The sequence below is a fragment of the Spermophilus citellus genome (assembly GCF_964194105.1).
Source record: "Spermophilus citellus genome assembly, chromosome: 8".
NCBI lineage: Eukaryota > Metazoa > Chordata > Mammalia > Rodentia > Sciuridae > Spermophilus > Spermophilus citellus.
The window spans coordinates 37,523,538-37,541,464 of record NC_138189.1 but is presented as its reverse complement, the minus strand read 5'-3'; the positions used below and the strand labels follow the sequence as shown (position 1 = coordinate 37,541,464).

Sequence of the window (17,927 nt, the reverse complement as noted above, 5' to 3'; positions counted from 1 at the left end):
TCAAATATGAGAAAGTTGTAATTTTGTGGATTGGTCTCTGTGTCCTCTATTCTGTACCATTGGTCCACCTGCCTGTTTTGGTACCAGTACCACGCTGTTTTTGTTACTATTGCTTTGTAGTACAGTTTGAAATCTGGTATCGCTATACCTCCAGATTCACACTTCCTGCTTAGAATTGCTTTTGCTATTCTGAGTCTTTTGTTTTTCCATATGAATTTCATGATTGCTTTATCTATTTCTACAAGAAATGCTGTTGGGATTTTGATTGGCATTGCCTTGATCCTGTAGAGAACTTTGGGTAATATCGCCATTTTGATGATGTTAGTTCTGCCTATCCATGAACAGGGTACATTTTTCCATCTTCTAAGATCTTCTTCTATCTCTCTTTTTAGGGTTCTGTAGTTTTCATTGTATAAATCTTTCACCTCTTTTGTTAGGTTAATTCCCAAGTATTTTATTTATTTTTTTTTTGGAGGATATTGCGAATTGGGTGGTTTTCCTCATTTCCATTTCAGAAGTTTTGTTGCCGATATACAGGAATGCCTTTGATTTATGCATGTTGATTTTACATCCTGCCACTTTGCTGAATTCATTTATTAGTTCTAGTAGTTTCTTTGTAGACCCTTTTGGATCTTCTAGGTATAGATTCATGTCATCCGCAAATAGTGATATTTTAAGTTCTTCTTTTCCTATTTTTATGCCTTTAATTTCTTTTGTCTGTCTAATTGCTCTGGCTAGTATTTCAAGAACTAAATTGAATAGAAGTCATGAGAGAGGGAATCCCTTTCTTATTCCAGATTTTAGAGGGAATGCCTTCAGTTTTTCTCCATTTAGGATGATGCTAGCCTGAGTCTTAGCATATACAGCTTTTACAATGTTGAGGTAAGTTCCTGTTATCCCTAGTTTTTCTAGTGTTTTGAACATAAAGGGATGCTGTACCTTGTCGAATGCTTTCTCTGCATGTATCGAGAGGATCATATGGTTTTTATCTTTAAGTCTATTGATGTGGTGAATAACATTTTTTGATTTCTGTACATTGAACCAGCCTTGCATCCCAGGGATGAATCCTACTTGATCATGGTGCACAATTTTTTTGATATGCATTTGTATTCGATTCGCCAGGATTTTATTGAGAATTTTTGCATCTAACTTCATTAGAGATATTGGTCTGTAGTTTTCTTTCTTTGCAGTGTCTTTGTCTGGTTTTGGGATCAGGGTGATGTTGGCCTCATAGAATGAATTTGGAAGAGCTCCTTCTTTTTCTATTTCTTGAAATAGCTTGAAAAGTATTGGTATTAATTCTTCTTTGAAGGTTTTGTAAAACTCCGTGGTATACCCATCTGGTCCAGGGCTTTTCTTGGTTGGTAGTCTTTTGATGGCTTCTTCAATTTCTACCTTTGTTATTGGTCTGTTTAAATTGTGTATGTCTTCCTGACTCATTCTGGGCAGATCATATGACTTAAGAATTTTATCGATATCTTCACTGTCTTCTATTTTATTAGAATATAAGGTTTTAAAATACTTTCTAATTGTCTTCTGTATTTCTGTACTGTCTGTTGTGATGTTGCCTTTTTCATCCCGTATGTTAGTAATTTGAGTTTTCTCTCTTCTTCTCTTCGTTAGCATGGCTAAGGGTCTGTCGATCTTATTTATTTTTTCAAAGAACCAACTTTTAGTTTCATCAATTTTTTCAATGGTTTTTTTTTGTTTCAATTTTGTTGATTTCTGCTCTGATTTTAATTATTTCTTGTCTTCTGTTATATTTGCTGTTGTTTTGCTCTTCCTTTTCTAGGGTTTTGAGATGTAGTGTGAGTTCATTTATTTGTTGTTTTTTTCTTTTTTTGGAGGAATGAACTCCAGGAAATGAATTTCCCTCTTAAAACTGCTTTCATTGTGTCCCATAGATTCCGGTATGTTGTGTCTGTATTGTCGTTTATCTCTAAGAATTTTTTGATTTCCTCCTTTATGTCTTCTGTAACCCATTGATCATTCAGTACATGAAAAAATGCTCACCATCTCTAGCAGTTAGAGAAATGCAAATCAAAACCACCCTAAGATACCATCTCACTCCAGTAAGATTGGCAGCCATTATGAAGTCAAACAACAATAAGTGCTGGCGAGGATGTGGGGAAAAGGGTACACTTGTACATTGCTGGTGTGACTGCAAATTGGTGCGGCCAATTTGAAAAGCAGTATGGAGAATCCTTTGAAAGCTGGGAATGGAACCACCATTTGACCCAGCTATCACCCTTCTTGGACTATTCCCTGAGGACCTTAAAAGAGCATACTATAGGGATACTGCCACATCAATGATCATAGCAGCACAATTCACAATAGCTAGACTCTGGAATCAACCTAGATGCCCTTCAATAGATGAATGGATAAAAAAATGTGGCATTTATACATAATGGAGTATTATGCAGCACTAAAAAAATGACAAAATCATGGAATTTGCAGGGAAATGGATGGCATTAGAGCAGATTATGCTAAGTGAAGCTAGCCAATCCTTAAAAAACAAATGCCAATGTCTTCTTTGATATAAGGAGAGCAACTAAGAACAGAGCAGAGAGGAAGAGCATGAGGAAAAGACTAACATTAAACAGAGATGAGTGGTGGGAGGGAAAGGGAGAGAGAAGGGAAACTATATGGAAATGGAAAGAGACCCTCATTGTTACACAAAATTACATATAAGAGATGGTGAGGGGAAAGGGGAAAAAAAACAAGGGAGAGAATTGAATAACAGCAGATGGGGTAGAGAGGGAAGATGGGAGGGAAGGGGAGGGGAGATAGTAGGGAATAGGAAAGGTAGCAGAATACAACAGTCACTAATATGGCATTATGTAAAAATGTGGATGTGTAACCGATGTGATTCTGCAACTTGTATTTGGGGTAAAAATGGGAGTTCATAACCCCCTTGAATCAAATGTATGAAAGATTATATGTCATGAGCTATGTAATGTTTTGAACAACCAATAAAAAAAATTAAAAAAAAGAACATATCCTTGCTTTGTGATGGATCTTTTCTGTCTAAAATTCATAAACTAGGGCTGGGGATGTGGCTCAAGCAGTAGTGCGCTCGCCTGGCATGCGTGCGGTCCGGGTTCGATCCTCAGCACCACATACCAACAAAGACATTGTGTCCACGGAGAACTAAAAAATAAATATTAAAAAAATTCTCTCTCTCTCTCACTCTCTCTCCTCTCTCACTCTCTCTTAAAAAAAAAGAAAAATAAAATTCATAAACTATGAAATCCATTGGATAGGGATGGGCCAGATGTTACAGTTATATAAGCAAATATGTGTGAATGAAATAAGGGATAATTTGGGTGAATTTTGATATATATGTATATGCCGTTTTCTTACATTTATATATATGTTTACCTTTGACTGTTATGATATATGAAAACCTTAATGAAAAACTTATCTGTTACTTTTCTTTGTTTGTCTACTGTCACCCTATGGCTGTTAACCTATCATGACTTAACTCAATTATTCATTAATTCAGCAAACATTTGAGAACTTTTATGTCCAAGGAATTCTGTCAAAAGAATCAAAGTGAGTAAGAATCCCTTCATAAAAAACATTGTTTATGATTAAGTAGGAAAACAAAAGAGGAGGGGAAGCAGTATCAATAGTGTGTGGTTTATTTGATGAAAGAGCTGAAACTCCTTTACTTTCTCTTTGCTAGGCATTATATTCTCTTGTCTTATTCCTACTCCCATGAAGCCTTGTAGAAACCATTTCTTTTTGACTACAATAGGTGTATTATTTTTATTTATATATGAGGAAATTTTCAACCTTCCCAAGGTTACATATAGTTAATAAAGTTTCAGACTTGAGACTAGAATTTTCTGGATCTTGCAAACAGGATCATAGTATTCATATAGTTATTTGCACTCTCACTAATTGCTTAATAGAAGAAGAAGAAAAAAACAATAACAATAGGTGAATAGATGGCAGTTGTGTCGAAAGAGTTTGTAAGGTGTCCTAATGGAAAGTGGGATTTTTAGATCTTTTATAATTCACTGAATTCAACAACTTCTGACCTATAGTTAGAATTTCTGATTTCTCCTGGGCTCTTTTGATTTTTAATCTGCAGTATTTCCAAAGGTCTGAGAAGGGCATAACAAAAAGCAATTCATCATGTTGGTCAGCAGAGATCTATATTTCCCTAGAGCAAAGCAGTGAACCTTTGAGTTTCAAGCAGCTTGAGATATTGAGACCAAACATTCACATTTCAGACATAAAATAGTAAAATGAAGTAATAACCTGTAAAAAATGCATTTCAGACCTAATTCTATGTTATATTTTCTCATCAGTTGAGATTGTTGCCATAACATATGCAGAAGCAGTTAAGCTCTCTCACTTGCCCTGGGATCAGGGGAATGCAGTAGGAATGATTGACCAATTAAAGCAATATAATCCATACGAATAAGGAAGAGGAGATTGTGTATTTAGTAAAGGCCATTTCTAATGTGCCTCTAGAAGCTATGCCAGCTCTTTAATGGATACCTTGGCTGCGTGGAAACAGCAGGAAACTATATTACACTGTAGATGCTACAATTTAGGTGGCCCCCTGCTACTGGTTTTGCTGACAAGCAGGTTGTATAGATAGAATAGGGATTATGTTTCATGGAGTTCTATCTTATTTTACCATAGCATTCTTTTTAAAGCCTTTTTTAAAAAAATTTTAAACTCACTTAAAAATGCTCTGATTGAGGGAGAGCTGAGGTCCTGCTAAAGAGAAAACATTTAGCTCACTATGTAAATAGCTCATCTGTCTTCCAAGAAGTTTTCATATATTTGATTTACAGCCAGTTCAGGTGACTAAGCAGTCAAAAGACAGTGGTTTTCAAGAGTCAAAATGAGAAGGAAATTCTGAGCAGGCCTAGTTGGAAGTAATATTTTTATTATAACTTCACTTCATGTACACTAACTAGTGTACCAAAACTTGACTCCATGTACACTCACTTGTGCAGTTCTGAGTTCCCTTATAGGTATTTGCTCAATTACAAATAATTTCCTTGGATTAATCTTCTTGTTTACTATTTCTCTCTTCATCTGGGCCTAAACTGCTATTAAATATGTTGGCTAAATTTTTATATCAGTTATTTATATTTTTGGAAATTCCATTTAGTTTTTTCTAGGTTTCTTAGTAATTCTTATGGTTTATTGTTAAGGGTCATGTCATTCCTTACTTATATCTCTCAGTTGAGAATATTAGGAAACAACATATCTAAAAGAGATTGTCTCTATTGCTATAGAACAATGGTCAGTATATTCTGATTTAACAATATTGTCACAGTTTTTATAGAATACTTATATAATAATAGGTTGTAATAATGTTCTGTGTTTACAAATCTCAATTCCCTTGGAGGGGTTTGCAAGGTTGCAAGTGGATTCTATGGACCTTTCCTACCTACCTGGTGTTACCTTTCTTCTAATTCATCTCTTTAGTCCACTGGGCATTTTTAAGTTTCTATCTCAGGGCCTTTGTATGTTGAACTTTTGCTTAGAATTTTTTCCTTTTTTTCCAGGGATATTTCTGATCATTATCTGGTCTCACTTTAAATTTACTTTCCTCAGGTAAATCTTTCCTGCTTACTCAGTATAAAATCTAATTATTCCCATTGTTTAGCATTTGGTATTTTATAGCATTTTTCACATTTTGTGATTATATAGGATTGTGGTTATTAAATGACTTACTTCCATATTGTTCAAACTCCATAAAGGCAGAGAGCATGTCTATTTTATCACTACTATTTCAATATATACCTAAGGTCACAAATAACAGAAGAGCATAAGAATTTTCTCAGTTTTGTCTGCTATAAAATGAAGATAATAGTTAATATCCACATTTTCTGCTAGAAGTTAAAGGAGAATAAAATGTTAATATAAGAAATAATTCAGAAAGTAGATATACTGATGTTGACTAAATGACATGGCATTGTACTCCACCCCCAACATTAAGTTTATATATGTTTCAGCAAAATTCCAAGTGATGTATGCCATAGGCCTAATTTGTCATTTTTGAGTAGAGACAGTAACCGAGAGAATATAAATATATTTCTGAGAATAGTTTGATTTGGTAACAGAGGGATTATTTGGATGCATGACTGTATGGAGTGAGAAGAAAAAGAACCAAAAACTCAGTGATGAGAAGGACTAGAAAGAAAGGGAAAGAAAACCACATATAATAAGACTGCAGAAAGTGGTTTGGGAATTTTTATAAAATGTTGCTGAATAAGTGGCCAAAAGCCATGAAAGTTTTATATATCATTATTATATACTGAATGTTTGTATGCCTCACCCAACCCCCCACCAATCCAAATGTCAAAACTCAATACCCATTGTATCTTTATTTTGAGATAAGAGCATGTGAAATGGATGTTAAAGGTTAAATGAGGTCATTGGGGGTGGACCCTAATTCCATAGAGATGATCCCCTTATAAGAAGAAGAGACATCAAAACCTCATCTCTCTCTCTTTCTCTCTATCTCTCCCTCTCTCTCTTTCCCCCTCCTCCCTCTCTATCTCCTCCCCCTTCCCTCTCTCTCTCTTCCTCTCTCTCTCTCTCTGTACTATATGAGGACACAGAGAGAAGGTGTCAGCAAGGAAGCCGTTAATATAAACCAAAATTTTGCTGAACCTTGATCTTGGGCTTTCCTTCCCCTAGAACTATGAGAAAATAAATCTCTACTGTTTAAGTCACACAATAAGTGTATTTTGTTATAGCTACATAAGTAGACTGAATCATATCAAAGATAAGATAGTTGAATTAGATAACACAGTTCTCCATTCAGTACAGGAACTCAAGACCAATGGAACTGTAGATTGAAAGGGCTATTCCCAGTGTGTCAGGCTGCTGTACAAACTTGATTTTGTTACTATTCATGCGAGAGCATTAGGACTGATATGACCTTTTTAGTCTACCAAATACTATAACAAACCCTCTGGTATATAATTTCTCCACTTTTATGACAGGTGAATATATAATCATTCCTAAAATGTAGATTTCTGATTAGTGTACATCAAATACCAACTGAAAACCCTTATGCTGTAGACTGAAATTAATTTATTATCGTGTGTTGCACTATTTATATTGAAGTGTTTTTAAAAATAAATGATCACAGAGGTAGTGTAACTGAATTTTCTGTGTCAATGTGGCATAGTCATGTTTCTGCTTTTAGAATATCACTTTATTAGCAATTGGGAGAATAGATTGAGGATAAGATATGGCAGAGGTGTTTCTAAAAGACCATTTAAGGAAAGTACATAAAGAGAATTTTGGCTCTCATAGATACAATTTAGATAAAAGATGAGTTAGCAGATTTGAGTTTTTCTTAACATGTGAAATGTGAAGAACCAATGGTACATTAAATCCTGTGAGGGATTCAGAGGTGTCAAGAATTATTTATGAATTTAACTTGCTCAACTAGATGGACGGAGGTTGTGTTTGGGATAGGAAACATTAGTAAGGTCCAAGTTTCAGGGTAAAAGAATATGACTGTAGGCTTAAGCCCGGTGAAATTTTCCATGCACTTGAACTGTGTTAGTAGAAATATTAGAAAGGCAGTTTCATGTAATGCTCTGAAACTCAAAATTGTTTATTTGTGGAGATATAATTTGATTTTATCTATCACTCTCATAAATAAGTTTATTGGTTTGGTTGGTAATACGTAGAGAGGTGGAGATTAAGAAGTGAAAATGGAGGGAAACTTTTTTGATGAACCATGAAGAACTTCTACATTTAAGAATCTGTTGGAGGAAGATGAATTTACAAAGAAGCAATAAACTTATTTACTGCTGAAATTAGCAGAGTTAAATGCTTCTATTGAGTGTTGTTAAGATACCCTGGGCTTACCATATATCTTGTGCTACTTGAGTCATATGTTAAAAGTCCCCATGAAGAAACAATTTGTTTTGTGAAATGTCTCCTGGAACTATTTAGCCTCTGGAAATGGGTACAAATATGTAACATCCTTGGGAGCACAGAGTCTTCTTTTGGTGTTCTCCTAATGTGTTATGGAAAATCCTAATACATTATGAAGATACACTCCAGGGAATACAAGTGTGACATGCCTAGCTAAGTTTGGAAAGAACCACATAACATCCCCTCAGACAATCACTGTGTACACAGCACCATAGAGTTTGAAAAATGCTTAAAGATTTCCTAAACTTATATACCATTGGAGCTCTTTTTCAAGTAGCTTCCACTAATGGCAAACAGAACTAGTGAAATAGGCATGTGATTTTGGGAAGTACTGGTAGAAGGTCATTTTAAAATTGGAATCAGTGTCAGTTTAGTAAAACTAAGAAATAGATTATTCATTTCAGTCACTGAAATGGAATATGCTTTTAAAGTTAAGGAAATAAATTCCTACTTTTCAGTTCATACATTAAATTCTGAGAGTTCCATTGAGATAAAAATGGATCTCCATAGGTTTGCCATCACTTGATGCCTATGCAGAAGTAACAGGGTTTTGCTCTGCAAAGCTAAGTATTAGATGCAGAAATATGATTATAACAAAGGACTAGCACATTTTGGGACCTTCACTGGTAAACTATATGCATTTGTGCCCTCATTTTTTCTTATTGGAACTATTATAATAGCCCCATATCCAGCTCTCCTTGTCCAGTTATATTCCACTGCATATCCTTCTCTACAATTGTATCAAAGTAAGTTCTTAATTACGGATTTAACATACCAACCTATATTCTTAATGTCTTTTAGTAACCTTATATCAGTTTATGGATGAAGTCTTTCAAGGTTTCTGGAATTTTATTATGACTATGATCTCTTTCTTTTTCTAGATTAGAAGAAATAAATGGTATGCATTTATCCCAGTATTTTAACTTTCCAGAGCTTCTGAAATAGACTATTCTATTCAGGCTTCACTATACAACAATCATTGAACCATAGAATGTAGTTAAAACATAAAACCTCTCGAGTAACTACAGCTGTCTATTTTATAATACAAGTACATTTCCTGAAATAACAGAATAATAGAATTAGCTACTTCCAATGTTTTAAATATATTTTAAGTAAACATAACATGTACATACATTGAAGGAAATGTGTCGGCACTTCTTGAAGTTTATTATCAAGCAAAATAAGAATTATTGCACGGTCATGCAACTTACTTGCAGTGCAACATGAAGAAAAGCCCTCAAGCTCTTTTTTTTTTTTTTTTTTACTGTTGTATCTTTTACACAGATATCAGAAAGGAAAGAATTAATATAGTTGGAAAACTGATTAAAAACATTGTGTGTATAGCTAACCTATGAAACCAACCTAGGTGCTTCAACAGATGAATAGACAAAGAAAATGTGATATATATACACAATGGAATATTACTCAGCCTTAAAGAAACAAGAAATTATGGCATTTTCTGGTAAATGAATGGAGCTGGGGAATATCATGCTAAACAAAATAAGCCAATCCCCAAAGAACCAAGGCTGAATATTTTCTCTGATATGCAGATGCTAATTCACAATAAGGGGAGGGGCTAGGGAAGAATAGAGTTACTTTGGATTAGACAGAGGTGGGTGAATGAAGGGGAGGGAGTACAAAGTTAGAAAGGATAGTAGAATGAATTGGGTATTATTACCCTATGTGCTTATATGATTGCATGACTGGTGTAGCTCTGCACTGCACCATGTACAACCAGAAGAATAAGAAGTTATACTCCATTTATGTATGATATATCAAAATGCTCTTTACTGTCATGTATAACTAATTAGAACAAATAAAATATTGTTTGTTGGTAGTTACATGAACCATATTAACATGATCAAGTACACAAAATAAATGCCTCAATAATGCTTTCCTTATTCCCAGGGCAGACATTATTGAATACTTTTCAGCATCCCATATAGGATATAAATTGTTGGTTTAGATTTTGATTATGGGAATAATATGAGAAGAATGCAGATCTTATAGCCCTTAACTCTTCAGACAACATTTGGACTTGGAGGATGTTAATTTATAAAGATCTTTGTCTACTCTGTTCTTTCTGCCTCCTGGCATATCAATTCATTGCTGCATTCTGCCTTTCTGTTTGTTCAGGTAGCATTGATTTACAAAACTTACTAGACTTAATAAAGTGACAGAAAGTATAGCCTTAAGCAAAAAGCTATACTATACATCAATTCATTGACTCAGTAGATGATGCTATTACATATAAAATGGAACCGTTGTTCAGATTTTCTACCAGCAGTATTGCTTCCTGCAGGGTTCCCACATTTCCTGTTATAAAAGGACCAAGAACTTAAGTAACCTGATGGAAGACACTCGTACTGTGTACACTTAATCCCCCCTTGAGCATCACAGTTTTCTGACAAATACATAAATGAACTGAAGACACTGCAGGTTATGTGCATTTTCATTTCAAGAAGATTGCCTTTTTATTGTTTCTTATTTTGCATTGATATTCTAAGGCTCTAAAAAGAAGAGTGGAAATAAAAGCATGTAGAAATGAAGGTGCTTCAGTTGAGTAATGTTGTCTAGGAGCCTTAGCTTTGAAATTGTGTCATTCATTATATGGCAAAGTACCAGTATTACTAGTGCTTTTAATGTTTTTAAATGCTGCCAAATGTTTCTGTTGACTAACTTATTCCCATGGGGTCCCTATAACTCTTTCAGGTCACTCAGGTACTGCTTTCTAAATTACCATGATAGTGAATTCAATTATTACTGTACTTTTTCAGTGGCCTAAAAGAATAAATGGTTTTCCTAAAATGTTTTCACTTTGGAAAGGCCTAGGGTGTTAGAGTTAGATAGTACCTTAGAGACTATCTGATTCAGTGTTTCATAAACATGTCTGATTATAACACTCTCCTGAGAACTTATTTCAGAGATACAGATTCTTAGGGTACTCCTCGGCATAGTCTCTTACAATACACTTATCATGAAACTCAGAAATCTACATTTTGTAATAAAGATTCCAAATGACGCTTAGGATTAAGCAGGTTTGGGGAAAACTAAATTAGTTCAAGATTTTTATTTTATGGAGAAGATAGATTTAAGTGATTCATCTAAGTTATAGCCCAGATAGATTTAATTGATTCATCTAAGTTGTTGAACTGTAAAACACTTTTCACTATTGGGCTTAGTTCAGGGAAAATTGTTGATGGGCAACCTTTTTGTATCCCATGGAAGGCAATGGCAGAATATAATTCCTTAGAACATAGGTTATCTTCTGTATTGAGTAGAAAGATGTTATAAATTGTGGGGAAAGAAATAGGACAAATATTACTCTGTATACAACAGTGATTCTCAGCTGAAAGTTATTTCACATACTGGGTGACTTTGGCAATGTAAGAAGATATTTGTGGTATCAAAACTGGAGGCTGGGGTTGTAGCTCATTGTAGAGTGCTTGTCTAGCATGTGTGAGGCACTGGGTTTGATTCTTAGCACCACATATAAATAAATAAAACAAAGGTCAATTGATAACTAAAAAAAATATTTTAAAAACAGGAAGTTGGTACTACCGGTATTTTGTGGGTAGAAGAGGGATGCCAGTACATCATAAAATTCATAGTATTAAACCCTTCATCCCCAAAGAATTATTTGTACCAAAGTATCAGTTGTGTACAAAACAGGAAGTCCTAATATAAATTTAATCCCTTCATGTGCATGATCGCTCTGAGGTATTTAAGAATACTATCTGGCACATTTGCAAAATAGGATACTGTTTCCTATTTTCTCCTTGAAATTACATAGAAAGCCTATATTAGCTAAATGTGTCATTTAGGTCCATAAAGTTTTTTCTTTAGGATCATACAGAAAATCCTTTCAGGATTCTGCTCCCTTTTAGAGCACCTCACTTATATATGTTTTGATTATTCTGGATTTTATGTATAGACCACTCAAACTATGATTCCCTTTGGGTGATCTACAGGCTACAGAGTTAGTATCTTTCCACAGATTGTGAGTAGAAATTTGGACAGAACTTTAGCTGAAATCTTAACATAGAGAATAATTTATTGGAATTCTCAACTAGAGTAACTCATTTGCTAAATCAATTGGATCTTATTTTTCTAATATTTCTAATTATTTTATATCATTGTTATCTTTTACATGAAACATTGCAGTAAATGTCTCACTACTGTTTAACTACTTACATTTTTTTGTCATTCTCTTCATCAGTTCTCCACCTAACAATTATCTGTGTGAAGTGGTTTTTATTCCCAGACTTTTCCGTTATCTCAGTCTGTTTCTGATTAAACCAATCAGTAGTTTCTTCTCAAATGTGGGTTATGTGTAGAAGAATATTTTCATTGGGAAACATTATCACTTGCCATCTTAAATTATTTATTTGTAAAATCATTTTCTATATGCAGCCATGAAATCAAATTTATCTTCTTTTATGTTTAAAAATAGAGGAAAAGTCTGGGAATAAAAACCACTTCACACAGATAATTGTTAGGTAAAGAATTGATGGACAGAATGACAAAAAAAATGTAAGAAGTTAAACATTAGTGAAACATTTACTGAAATTTTCATGTAAAGGATGTATGTCTTTGATGTAAGTTAATAATTTTAATTCTGCATTTTTATTTTCATAATATTAAAATATAAGAAAATAATGAGATCTCGATAATATTGCTTATTGATTAATAGTGCTTCTGCTCATCTTTGTTTCGTATTTTGTTTGCATTAGTATAAAATTATGCATTTTGTATTAACACAAAAAGAATGTGCGCAGCTTTTATATTTAAATAATATGTTAATGCCTGAAACAAAATAAGGAAAATTAGAAGAACCTAGTCATACCAAAACTTCCTATATAGTACACACACATGAAAATAAAGGAAACATCACCTCTACAAGTAGTAGTAGAGTTTCAGGACAATATTAACTATCATACTGAATATGGCAAATTTGAATTTTCTTTGTTTTATACATTGGTTCATTTTTAATTTGAAAACATTTTAATTTTATAGTTGTAACATGCTTTAAACATAAAGTTTGAGAACTTTTTTTCAATAATGGTAACCACTAACCAGTAAAATTGTGTCTAAATGCCATAGAAGGCATACAAAATCCTCATTAAACCTGTACATTCTTCATCTCTCCAGCTTATCTGTTGGAAATTTGTTGCTCCAACACTTGTTATTGAGGTTGTCAGATTGCACTGTCCCCATGGCATTTCAGGCTTCTGTAGTTATGTTTTTTTCTGCTTCATCTACATAAGTTCCCCATTGTTTTCTGTTTTCTTTGTTTTTGCAATGCTGGATATTAAACTCAGGGCTTTGTGCATACTAAGCAAGCACTCTACCACTGAGTCATATCCCCTATCCCAGTGTTTTAAAATTTTCTATTTCTAAAACATCTTTCAAGATCCAGCATATCATTTCATCTAAAACTCTGTCTAGAAAGGGACCGTGTTCTCATCTCTAGCCAGTTTTCTTTCTTAGAATATAGCTATTTATTCCTCAGTATACCATATATTACTTAAGGGTAAGCTTTATATTGCTGGCATCCAATCCTGGCCCAGACATGCAGTAGTCAGTCAGTGAGTACATTACAAACTGCAGCAACCCAATTTCAATTAAAAGGCCATGTCTGATAAACACAATTTTGCTTTTGTTTTTGTTTGATTGAATTCTGTCTTGTTTTGTCGTAGTTATAGTTAAATATAAGTATTTAAGAAGACCTGAGAAGTTGAAAATTTTATAAGATTTCATTAGATTTAAAATGAGAGTGGTTGTGTTCACTTCTGTCCTATCATTTGTTCTTATGTGGAAAATGGGAAAAAATAAACACCTTTCTATAAGTATTTGCACATACTCACTGATGTGCAAAATCCTGGCACAGTCAAGAAGTGTTAGATCTTCTTACACAATTAATACCTACTTTTATGGTCTTCAGTGATTTGAAATTATTATTTTTACCACTGAAGTTTAAAATCTTAAGGTACTTTATTATTGTTGTTAGACTGAGGTCTTTTTTGTTTTTTTGAACTGAATTTCAACATTCCTGTATAAAACAGATGACACAATTTTTCCTTTTAATCCTCACAAGCTACATCACTCCCTTTAAATATTTATATTTATTCAGAACATAATTCTTTTATTGCCACAGGCATGAGGAATCTTTACTTTGTTTTTATTATCTAAAGAAATCTGTCTGCTTCCATCTCTTTGTGTCTTTTCTCATCAGAAACCATCTGCTTTGAGAAGTATTTCCTTTTCCTGCATTATATTATTGAATTCCCCATTTTATATGCACATGTATTTATACGTGTGTGTGTGTTACACACACACACACACACACACACACACACACCCCTAGGGAAATCTATTGGAACCCATAGCTTTAGTTCATTGGGAAATAGGCTTAGGATTCACTGATCACACACATTGATTGTAAAGGAGAGTCATGGGGAGTTAAGCAAAATGGAAAATTCCTCCAATCAGTGGATTTTACAAGTGTTTCATAAATAAAGATAGATATAAGTTAGATCTGAAGGCAACTGATGCAACAAGGGAAAAATGAGAAGATTGCATTATTTAATTATAATATGAAGTGCTAACCACAAACTACAGAAAGAGTTTGTAAGGACAATTCTGAACAATAGGCACTTACTGCTGCAAGAAAATTCAAGATGGACAGAAAAGAAAAGCCTCATAATGACAGGAATCACCAAAGAATGCACCAAACTACTAACTGATGCAATCACTGTTATAAGAGGCAAAGTATCTGAGTTTCAACTTAACATTGTGAAGATGGGAGTAATGCAATCAATGTGTCATAAAGCAGCAGGCATGAGTTGATGACCCACTAGAGGACCTTTGGTTACCTGCCTTCCTAAAGTCCAAAAGTAGTGTGTGCCATATGTGCTTTTGTGTTGAAGTAAGGCTACACCTGTCACAATCTGACCTACTTTACTTTCAGTTTACTATGAATTAAATTCAGATTTAAACTTTGGTGCCTTTTGGTGGAGAGATTCACCACTAATTAGAAACATCTTTTAATATTTGGATTTTCAGAAGAAATTAATTTGGCTCTGTATTTGCCTTGTTTGTCACAATCATGAAGAGTACCACTTACCATATGGTACAAAATTAAAGAGAACCTTAAGGTCTTATTTTCTATGCTGGGAATAAATTCTTTTGAGTTGGCAAATCTCAGTGAACAATTATAAGTTTGTAAATATTGACCTCAGGCCCTTTTATATCCATGTTGTCTACATTTAGGCCACAGTTAACATATGTCATTGCTAAAGGCTGAGCAGTTTGACAGCTTTAATGAAGAAAGGGAAATCAAGAGAATTCTTCAATCTGTTTCTACTTCTATATTTCTTATTATAACTATAAAGAAATAAAATCATTAGAGCTATTACAAAACACATATGATTTTGTTATTTTTTACTTACTTTTGTATTTATGTGGCTTCTTATGAGGATACCAATATTCATTTATACTTTGAATTGGTTCAAAAAGTTCTCTTCTAGGCTTTTGTGTCAATCTACTTTTCATGAAAATGTCTATCTCTTCCTCTCAGAGACCTTACAATGTAACAGGAAGGAATAAAAAGATAACACCTTAATAGAATTACAAGGTGAGGATGTGAGGGCGATCTGGCTGCGACATCTGTCACCCCATTGATCGCCAGGGTTGAATTACAAGGTGAACCATAGGCAAGGAGAAAATATTTTCAAAATACACATCTGATAGAGGCATGTTATTCAAAATATGCAAAGGACTCTTAAAATTCAAAAATAAGAAAATGAACCATTTGATTAAAAACATGGATAAAATATTTGAAACAGGCACTTCAACAAGGAGGATATACAGGTAGAAAATAAATATATGAAAAGGTGCTCAGCATTATACGTCAGTTAGGAAACTGCAAATTAAATAATCTACACACCTCTTAGAATGATCAAAATCCCAAACATTAACATGCCAAGTGCTATTAAGGAACTACAGGAACTTTCATTCATTGTAGGTGGAAGTGAAAAAAATATATATGTGCACAACATTTTGAAAGGCAGTTTGATAGTTTCTTACAAAATGAAACATACTATTACCATATGATTCAGTAATCACACTCCTTGATATTTGCCTGAATTCATCAAAAACTTATGTCTACACAGAAACCTGCACATAGATGTTTAGATTTTTTTTTACAATTGCCTGAACTTGGTATGAAACAAAATTTTCTTCTGTAAAAATATGGATAAAAAAACCTCTTTGTCTAGCCAACCAATGGAATATTATGCAGCACTAAAAAGAAATGAACTAGCAAACCCTAAAAAGACAGGAAAGAAAAGTAAATGCATATTACTAAGTGAATGAAGTACATCTAATAAGGCTATATAATATATGATTCCAACTATATGACATTCTGGGAAAGGGTAAAACTATGGAGTCAATGAAAAGATCAGTGGTTGATAGAATTAATGAACAACAAAGCATGAATAGAACACAGAGGGATTTTTAGGTAACAGAAACTATTCTGTATGTGTCATCATATGTTTCTCAAAACCCATAGGGTATACAGCCCCAATAATAAGGCATAATATAAATTATCAACTTTCATTGATAATGATACATTACTGTAGGTTCATCAGTTACAACACTTATGTTTTTCTACTGGAAGATGTAGATATCTAAGAGACTGTGATTATATGGTGTTAGAGGGTATTTGGGAAATCTCTGTACTTTCAGTTTGATTTTACTATGAACCAAAACTGCTCTAAAAGAATAAAAGCTGTTTTTAAAGACTATACTTCATGTCAAATGCTACAAAATAAGGGTTAAAAAGTGTGGCAGCCCAAGAAAGGGGATTTATTCAGCTTAGGGATGTTTGGAAAAGACTTCACAGGAATAGTGACTTTATGCTGAAATTTCAAATGCCAACAGAATTTTTCTTGTAAAAAGGGGAAATTAAATGTTTTAGGTATAGACAGAGCAGAAGAGAGAAGTAGGAGTTAAACAAGAAGATAAAGCAAGATGTAACATATTTTGTGATTGCCTGATAATTCTGACTGAAGTCTGGAGTATATATTAGAAATGAGACTAGATTGTTAGATAATGGGCCACTTTGGATATGATTTTAAATGACTATTTTAAGCCTGTTAAAGTTGGATTCTATTTATAGAGCAAGTCATTGAACGTTTATGAAAAGTAGAAAAGCTAGCACTTATTGCATGTTTACTCAACTTCTTGTTGGACATTATTATCTCAGTTTGACAAAGAGGAAACTAAGGCAAAGAGAGGTAAAATAACTGACCCAGTTCATATAACTAAACAATAGCAAAGCTGAGATTCAAATCCAGACATCATGATACCAAAACTCACATGCCTAACCACTGCTCCAAATGATGATATGGGCTAAACATTCAGAAAGCAAGGAATTGAATGCAGATCAGATTTCATTGCCCTTTTTGTTTGTTTTCCCAGGTCTCTTTGCAACGAGTTTATAGACCAGTAACTGCAATCAACTGCAATCCTGTCATACCTTCATGATGTTTTCCTTGGCAAGATATGCATTCAGTAGTCTCAAGATTTGGGGAATTCAGCAAATTATGGCAAGACAGAGTCACATAAAACAATCACCAGATTTTCATGACAAATATGGCAACATAGTACTAGCTAGTGGCACCACTTTCTGTGTTGTTGCATGGGTGTTTTTAACTACACAGATGGGGATACAATGGAACCCATCTCCTGTTGGCAGAGTTACCCCCAAAGAGTGGAATAATCAGTAACCATCACTATTATTATAATTCAGAATTGTTTCAAAGCCAATTTGTCTTTTGAGCGCTGTTGCTCATTACAATGTATATGCTTGAAAAAAAATAAAATCTTTAAAGTCATAGAGAATAGTCATTTTAGTGCCTGAAAGCAATGCAGTGGATCTAGATTACAGGAGACTATGAATATATATATATATATTTGTGTTTTTGTTTTTT

The 17,927-nt window shown here is 33.8% G+C and overlaps 1 protein-coding gene across 1 annotated transcript; it reads left to right on the top strand.

Moving 5' to 3' along the window:
• Window positions 1-17,477: 17,477 nt before the first annotated feature.
• On the top strand, window positions 17,478-17,723 carry COX7B2 (cytochrome c oxidase subunit 7B2; the record flags this gene model as incomplete). Its single annotated transcript, XM_081304665.1, has 1 exon — window positions 17,478-17,723. The coding sequence occupies one exon, from the start codon at window positions 17,478-17,480 to the stop codon at window positions 17,721-17,723; it is 246 nt and encodes an 81-aa protein (XP_081160791.1).
• Window positions 17,724-17,927: the final 204 nt, after the last annotated feature.